At 39.5% G+C, this 9,314-nt stretch overlaps 1 protein-coding gene across 1 annotated transcript in view; it reads right to left on the reverse strand.

The window, feature by feature from the left end:
* The window catches only part of TCERG1L (transcription elongation regulator 1 like), a 275,073-nt gene that overhangs the window by 19,952 nt on the left and 245,807 nt on the right, over positions 1-9,314 (reverse strand). The window contains exon 9 of the mRNA XM_019502183.1: positions 6,955-7,024. Within this exon, the coding sequence (XP_019357728.1) occupies positions 6,955-7,024 (70 nt within the window). The remainder of the gene's footprint in view (positions 1-6,954; positions 7,025-9,314) is intronic.

Here is a 9,314-nt window from a genome sequence, read left to right on the forward strand (position 1 = left end):
GGTATGCTGCTGGTTCTTTCTGCCAAGTGCAGTACCCTGCACCTGTCAGTATTGAATCCCATCCTATTCACATTTGCCCACCCCTGTAACCTGTCCAGGTCCAGTTGTATCCTGTCCCTCCCTTCTAGCTTGCCCACCTCACCCCAAATCTTGGTGTCGTCAGTGAATTTGAACAGGGTGCTATTCACCCCCTCGTCAAAGTTGCTAATAAAGAAATCCAAGGACCGAGCTATGGGGGACTCCACTGCTCACATCCCTCCAGGTAGATTATGACCCATCTACCACCACTCTCTGGGTGCGACCCCCTAGCCAATTTGTGACCCATCTGACTGTGTAGGCATCAATGCCATAGTCACCTAACTTTTTAATGAGAATAGAGTGGGAGACAGTGTCAAAGGCCTTCCTGAAATCCAGAAAGACTACATCCACTGTGACGCCTGCATCCAATGATTCTGTGATCTGATCGTAGAATGCAATCAGGTTGGTCTGACAGGACCTGCCCCTAATGAACCCATGCTGGTTGTCCTTGAGCATCATCACCCCTGTTGGCCCCTTACAGATTTGCTTCTAGATAATTTTCTCAAAGAGCTTCCCCAGGACCAAAGTAAGATTAATGAGCCTATGGTTGCCTGGGTCCTCCCTCCTCCCTTTTTTGAAAATGGGGATCACATTGGCCTTCTTCCAGTCTTCTGGATCCTGACCAGAGCACCACGAGTGCTTCTTGTGTTTTAAGTAATATGAGTTAGGGCTGAACTTTGATGAAAGTGGTTCTTAACATTATCAAAAAGCATATTGTGTGTCAATTTATTCCGTGTCCAAGGAACAATAGAATTTTACTAAATAAGTTTATTTTTTACAAATTCAAAGTTGGCAGTAATTGGCTAGGCTGAAATACTACTGAAAAAGACTGGGGAGGGTGGGGGGTCATAGTGGATTGCAAGGTGACTATAAGGCACAAGAGTATATTAACAGGAGTATTGCACACAAGTCACAGGATGCCATTCTTCTACTCTATTTAGCATTAGTGAGGCCTTACCAGCAGCACTGCATTTTGTTTTGGGCTCAACATTTCAATAAAGATGTGGACAGATTGGTGGGAGTCCAGAGGACAGCAATAAAAATTATTACGGGCATAGAAAGCATGATATACAGAGCTGGTTGAGTGTTTTCTGTGTGCACAGTTGATATGACAAGATTAGAAAGAACTTTCTAACTGTAAGAATCATTAAGTACTAGAGAGATTACCTAGAGAAGTCATAGCATGTCCATCATTGGTTTTTGCCTTTTGCAGGGAGTTGGACTATCCAGGGGACCTCTTGAGATCCGTTCCAGCCCTATTGTTTCTATGCTTGATGATTCTAAGATCCCTAGAATATTTTACATTTATAAGGCAATTAAGTGCACCATAAATGTAACAGTGCTACACGTACACCTGATTTATGTGCCATAAAGTGGCAAAATATGTAGCAGGGGTGTAGTTTGTAGCACTGTTGGCCTAAGGACACAGGCAGACAAGGTTCTTTGGGTAAATCTCATATCTTTTATTAGACCAACTCAAATAATTGGAAAAATTCTTTTTAGCAAGCTTTTGGGCACAAACACCCTTCATCAGGCTAAGGAAGCATCTGTAGATGGTCTGTGCTCTTCCTGGATGGAGTGGGAAAACAGCCAGAGGCCAGTAGGTATGCAAGAAAGCCAGTCAGTTAACATGTAAATTAAGGTGGTCAGTAGATGAGAGACAGGGGAGGGGGCCATGGAAAGGGGGAATGAATGTAGTTGTAGTCAAAGGAAGACACACAGGAAGATGGGAGGAAGGGAATGAAAATAGCTGGCAAAAAGTGAAAGTTTACCTGGGGAGTCAGATGTTGGGCAGGTTAATGCATCATAAATCCAATGTCTATATTTAGACCATGATTTTTTGTATTTAGTAGATTGATGAAGTGAAGTTCATCCACGAAGAGCACAGACCATCTGCAGATGCCTCCTCAGCCTGACAAAGGGTGTTTGTTCCTGAAAGCTTGCTAAGAAAGCTTGCTAATTTTTCTAACTATTTGAGTTGGTTTCATAAAAGATATCAGATTTACCTAAAGAACCTTGTCCGCTAAAATACATAGGCCATCTTTGTGGCCTGTTTTTATAGCACCATAATTAAACTTATAGCATGCCCCATCCCAAGACTGACAATCAGTTGCTTGTCCTCATTGGGACAGGACTTGGCATCAGAATCAGGACCAGGACAGCCCCAGTCCTGATGCTGAAAATGGGCATTTGGAGGAACAGGTTGCAATGTGCCCCAGTAGGGGGTTGTGGGGAAAGGCATTTAAAAATGCTGGGTTGGAAGGAGCCATGGGAAACTAGTCTAAAAACTATATATTTTTGAACACCAGGGCTGTCCCATGGCTAGGATGCCCCTGGCTCCTGATTGATTCCTACTTGCAGCACTTGCAGAGTCCATACCCACAGTCCCACATATAGGACTGAGGCCTTTGGATTTGAAGTTGTGGCACAGGGGGAACTAGACTTACTCCCCTTGGTGCTGCAGTTACAAAGCTGTCTTCCCGTCTGTGGGTATCCAGCTTTCAACTTGACAGAGCAGGGAGAGCTTGGGATCCTGATCACAGTGAGGAACATGACAGGTTTTCCAAAAGAGACAAGCACACAAATGGAAAACCCAAATGACAGATTTCTGCTCTTATCACAAATAAAATTGATGATGTTATAAAAATCAATAGAAAAGGTATTTCTAACAAAATAAGGGCTTGTGAGTTTAGAACCAGCTTGTGTATTTAGGGCAGCCCAGAGGCTTCTGTAAATTATGCCTGGACTGGGTCTAATGGAGAAGTAGATTGAGAATTACAGACCTACCACTGGTTGCTTTGAAGTTATCTCTCTTCTAGCTTCACAGCTGAGAACACTAATGTATGTTTCTTGTAAGGCAGCTAGCATATTTCTATGCACTGTAAAAATAATATATTGCAATATTCTCAGGCTATAAAGAAGACAGTTAAATCTGATACCTGCCGCAAATGACATGTGCCATGACCTTCAATCCTTGAGATTTTGTAGAAGACTATAATATATTCAGTTTAGCCCAGTTACATGATTGGAGTGCTAGGAGTGCTCACCACCTGGCCTTTATGTGGTTGAACAGTATAAATGAGGAACTCTTCTGCCTCATACCTTGAATGGGACAGATGAATGTTGACTGGAATTCCTGACGGCACTAAATTCAAAGTAAGTAAGGAGGATCCAATAGCTAAGACTTAGTAGAGCTGGATGTCTCCATAGGGGAAAGTGATGGTGAACATATTGACGATAATAAAGGTGTTTGTCCTTCTGAGCAGGAAAAGTGGGATGTATTCAATCTCCTTCAGAATACAACCCAGTGTTGCTTCTTTCTAGGATACCTCTGTCGCATAGGAGTGTTGCATGAGAGTCACTGAACAGTCTTTGTTACTAAGTACTCCTATGTATCACAGATTTTAAATCAGTTCTGTCTCAGCTGGAAATATGTACATGAGCATCCTGGCATATGAAACCCAGCACTCTTAAGAAACAGTGTTTCAGTTCCAAATGCTGCTGGCATCAGGTTCAATGATCTAACCGCTGCACATGCTGTTGCTTGCATATACACGAACTTATTCATTGCAGCAGTTATTTTGTGAGGCTAGGACTATGTGGAAGGAACACTTGATAAGACTATTTCTGTGTAGAAAGCAAATAGGATTTGATTCCTCCTAATTAGGAGGGAAATTTTAATTCTTTTTAAGTACTAAAAAAAGAAAGGAAATGTTAAAAATAAGTTAATTTGGAGGCAAGGGTCCCTCCGACTTAAAATTTCCTTAAAGTATTGTAAAAGTTTATATTGTATTATTTGTTCCAGTTTTATTTTTAAGCAAAAGAAAAAAAGTCTTGATATCAAGACTTCAAAATTTAGCATATTGTATTGACAGCATTTAATATAGATTTGCTATGTCCTGTTTTCTCCTCTCCTGCTACATATATCTAACCCTGACCGCAGCCTCCTGCTTGTGCATTAAGATATCCTCAAAGGAAAGATGAAAAAGGGTTATTTTCTGTCCTTCAAATACTACTCACTGGGCGTGTCTACACATGAAATTAATGTGAATGAATAAACCCCAGTGCACACTGTGCTGGAACTTATTGCTCCCAGGTGCTGTGTCTTCACATACACCCATGACCACAGCATGTTGAGCTGGGTCAGCAGCCCTGGCTGGCAATAAGCCCCACGGGTCAGCCTGCCAGTCTGACATTGCTTCCACCTGGCTCAACATGCTGTGAAGGGGCTGGCTGGGGCACAAGAGTGCTCCAGTGTGGGGCTAGCCAACAGGCAACCCTATACTAAAGCACCCTCATGCTCCAGCCAGCCCCGTCAGCATCTACATGTCCGTTTCTGCACGCTAAAGAATACCGCTGCAGGACAGTATTTGCATTTACAAGAACTAACATGCAGCAGAGTTAATTAGTTTCCTGCGGCCTAATAGAGCCACACATGTAGACGCTGAGACATTGAGACTTTACTCTGCAGTAAACATCTCATGTCGGTGTGCTTGCTATGGGTGCAATTCATTTGTGGCACAGATAGCTGGTGGTTCATATGGTTCAGCACTGTCTCTACAATGAGGTCTGAGATGAGGAAGGACCAGATTTCACTACAGAATCCATATTTATGCAAGCAGGGCAAGTCAACTGCCCTAGTTAATTAAGTGGTTCTCAAATGGGGTGCCAACAGACATTTTCTGGGTTGCTACAGAATAAGTGTGGGATCTACAGCCACTGCCACCACCCACAACTGCCATGTGCCTGATGCACAGCTAGACAGGGAAGGGCTGTGGCCCAAGCACATACTTCTGCCTCTATTCGGATTAGATGATAAGCTAAAGAAGGCAGGAGTTCCCTCTCTTGACAGAAACAGAGGTATTCAGGCCATATGGAACTGTCCCACACACCTGTTTCTGGGAGGAGCATGGGGGGGACAATGCCAGAAAGGGCTGTGGCAAAAGTGAGCTCTCCTGTCTTCTTTATGCTTATCAGATAACCCTAATAGAGGTAGGAAAATATGCATGTGTCACAACTCTTTTCAATCTGCTTGTGTATGAATGTGCTGGGCATTTTTACCTAATGGTGACAATAGCAGCATCACCCCACTGAGAACCACTGACATAACATGGGGTAGCAGAACAATGATTTTCAATGGGGATGACACCAAATTCAAAAAAGTTATGGAGTGGTGCCCTGCATCTAAAATGGTCCCTTCCCTTCTCATGTCCTTGTGATAAGGTATTTAGCAGTATTCATAGATTTGTTGGAATCTGACAGACTGTGCCATGAACACTTCTGCTGTGGCTTCAAAGCTGAAACCACTGGGCTGCTAACCATGTGCCTGAGCACCCACACTGCCCCAGCCTGCCATCTGAAATAGTTGAGGACCATTGAGTTAACTACACGGAGAGAGATATGCTGTAATTATGGACTGTGGACACCAGTGTAGAGTTGGATTTGACTGCTCTAACCTGAATGGTACTCACATGCTTCTTTTAAGAATAAAGGAAAGATGGCTTTCACAGACTTTGCAAAGAAGTTATAAGAAAAAGAAGGATGATAGCTCAAATGTAGGGTTTATCAGTTTTGACAGTGTTCCTCTGAATGTAAAGAAGATAAGAAAACACAAAAGACCTGGTGTTAACCTTTTCAAAGATGAATAAATCATGGAAATCTAACCATCCTGGGACAATAATCTCTATTCACAAGTAGGCAATAGAAGGAGCCACTGTTTGACCTACTGACATTCTGAGTAGTAAGCTTTACAGTATCAGTTTTCTGAAACTGAATAAAGCACTTTTTTCTGGAATTTACTAAAAAAGAGGAATTCCACTCTCTGAAATTTTGGATCTCTTAGTTTAGGTATAGGTACTAGATTTGCATATTTACAATAAAATCTTCCTCAGATATTGAAACTATATATTTCTACATATAGGATTAAACCACTGAAGAAACAGAAACATTTTCATTCGCTTAATTAATGTCTGGATTTCATTCATAACATCTTATCTTCCTGTCACGTTGATATAAATGAAGAGGAATGCCAGTTATATCAGTAAGTTATAGTAGTAGGGCAGAGTAGTGGAAAAGAGACTCAGTTCTACAGTATTTCTATTTTGGAAATTCAGTACCTGTATCTCTTTAAATTTCAGAATTCCTCCATGTATATCACTTGGTAAGTACCTTATACAGACCTATTTTACAGACAGATCTTACATTGCGAATATTGTGTCATAGCCAAGATTATATTTAAAATCACCAACACTTCATGGCAAGGGTGAGTCAAGAAGGCCTTTCTCTAGACCCTTTCCCAAGATGGAAACGTTTCCCACTGCTTTTTCTGTGAAAGTGTTTTTCTTCCTATTCTGGTAAGAGAGATTCAGATAAATATTGGAAGAGATTCATACCAAAGGAGAAATCTAAACAACAGCAGAAGCACTTTGAAATCACCAACAATTAAAGGCTAACTGTTGGTGTGAACATGTGTAGTTCCATTAAATTCAGTGGAGTTTTGCCCATTACAGCAGCAGAAAAAAATGACTGAAATCCTGATCCCATGAAAGTCAATGGCAAAAGTCCTATTTGATTTCAATTAAGTCAATGATTTCTCCCAATTTACTTACTATTAATAAAGTTTCTCTAAGTTTAATTTCATCATTCATCTCTTTTGCAATAACTAATCTACAGTGAAAAAAGCACGGATGAGGTCTATAGGAAATGGGTATTTTGAAATGCAAAGAGGTCAGACTAATGAATAAATATCTTAAGGACTGCTGTCCCAATTTATTCATGAAAACAGCTATGCAATGAAGAACAAATTAGTTTCTTAGTGCCTCATCTGTAGTGGATTTTTGCTATGCCACATGTGAAGTAAGAGTCAGTAATACTTACTTATTTCTCTTGATTTTGGTGCTGTGCTCATCATTTACATCCTCTGGACAAGAACTATCACTCTTATCTGCTAAAAAAGACATAAATTAAAATTAGTAGATGTTTAGACTATTTAAATAGAAATAAAAACCACCAAACTCCTGTTTCACTTGTCTTTTTGCACTGATTCCTGCATAAAATACTAATCCCTACTATTTTTGTATTAAAATATACTTACAAGTGTTCTCTTCAAAACTAAAAGTGATAAAAACTAACTTTTGGGGGGCTTGAAGGGGTGCTCACTTTAAATTTTTGATGTGATTTTGTTTTACATTTTACTGTCCCTGTTTCACATCTGATTGATACAAAATGGAAAATATGGCCATAAAGATGCTTGTGGAGCATTATTTCAGTCTTGACAAGCTGAATGATTTTAGACTGCTCACTTGTATTTGGAACTGTTTTTCTTCTTTTTGTGTTTCTCATTCCTATAATACTAAAACGTAATGTTGCTTTCTCATTACATCTGACCCACTGTATAGGAATGGAAGCAAAGTTATCCAGATAGTATAGATTCCTAAACTCACAATGTAACAAAAAAAGAAAATATATCACTCCTATTTGGCTTGGACACTTCCATATAGTAGTTTAAAATGAGTTTGTTAATCATAAAGAGAAGTTTATGAAGATGACACCTATATCTGCAGTTTTGAAGAATTTCATGCTATTTCCATGTATACAAAATACAATTTTCAACATAACAGTGCTCTGAATAAGAATGAACTGCTGCTAGCATTCACTTCAGTTTAATACCTATTTTGATTTTCAGTGTTCTAAGTATTTAACCATGGTTGCAGTAAAAACAGATTTTCAGAGGTAAGAGAGATGGAAGGAGTCAGCGCCTTATGTAAACCCATGAAACCCTGCCCCATTTGCAATCCACTGCAATATTCTAATTGGTTTTAATGGAATTAGGATTTCACTTCTAGGCTAGGGACAGGTATTCAAAACGCCTGAGCCTGAATTGATTCAGTCTTTGCAGGTTAGTCCAACATGGCTAGGCTAAATCAGTTTTGTAACCAGACAGACATCCCAGAAATGCAGGCATATGCCTACAATGGCTCAGGCTAGAAGCTGGTGGGGGGCTAAAGCAGCCCTCCCTTCCTTCCACAGTAATATGTATTATTAAGTTGTTTTAAATTCCCTAGTGCTTTTACTAAATACTTAACATACATTGAAGGTCGAATTCTCTTTTCACTGAAACCAAAGAAAATTTGGCCATTTCATTCAAAGGGTGGAGAATATGGTCTTAGATTCTTTCTTTCCCCTTGCTTTAAGGAATCATGAATTAATGATATGTCAGCAAAGTGTATAATATTTATATTAAGAAACAATAATCCAACATCAATACAGAAAAGAGAATAATGGGGGGTGGGAATGCAACAGCTGAAAAAAACTCTGCGATGAAATATCACAATATCTGAAGATTAAAGGTAGCAGCAGAGAACATACCATAAAGAAGGAACTATACACCAAGTTAAAATGATTTAACTTTCTTTTAACATGGTATGCATTAAGGGTAAGTAGAAGTTAATGGCAACAAAAAACCCAGACTCCTTTATAAAATTATTATAATGAATCAGTGCATTTTGAATATACTAATTAATTGTGTTATCACTAGCTATACGGTATAGTCTGCCAGGTCTCCACAGCTACTAAATTATTCTATAGAAAAACCTACAGAGAAAGCAATTTGAAGTCCTAGAAGATAGAGGACAGTAATCCTGTCTTGATATTATAAAGTCATTAATCAGGAGCTATTCACCCTGATGAGACAGCAATGATCATAACTTTAATAAATTCTTAAGATAGTATTATGAAAACTTTCAAAGCCGAGTACTTGATGTTGTTCTGAAAGACAATTCAGGTTAAAAATGACCTGAGTTTCAGGGCTGATTGGGCAAGTACTGTCCTACTTTTACAGAATGGTGGAAGTAGTAAAAAAGCCATGCTCAGCAGGCAGCAAGCCCAAATAAAAATCAATTGAGTCTTATCTGAGTTAAGCTTCAACAAGTTAGCAGGCATCGAAAACTGATCATCTATAAAGCACTTTATTACACCATAGATAGCTCTCTCAAAGTTGACTAGGAGATATACTCTGTGATACACTTGACAGTTATTTGTCTCAATGTGAGAAAATGTTTCTTGAACAAAGAACCAGGAAAAGCAAGTGGCAAGATTAGAAGTCTAGTTGGTAGTAGTAAGATTCTTCAATTCTATATCTCAGCAGGGCCAAAAAAATATGTATCAGTGACAATGAATGAGTGATTTTCTGAAAGTATTCAAGGTTTAACTTAAATATCTACTGAGAAAAGATATAA

This window comes from Gavialis gangeticus, unplaced genomic scaffold (assembly GCF_001723915.1).
Source record: "Gavialis gangeticus isolate Ggan-Ray unplaced genomic scaffold, GavGan_comp1, whole genome shotgun sequence".
Classification (NCBI taxonomy): domain Eukaryota; kingdom Metazoa; phylum Chordata; order Crocodylia; family Gavialidae; genus Gavialis; species Gavialis gangeticus.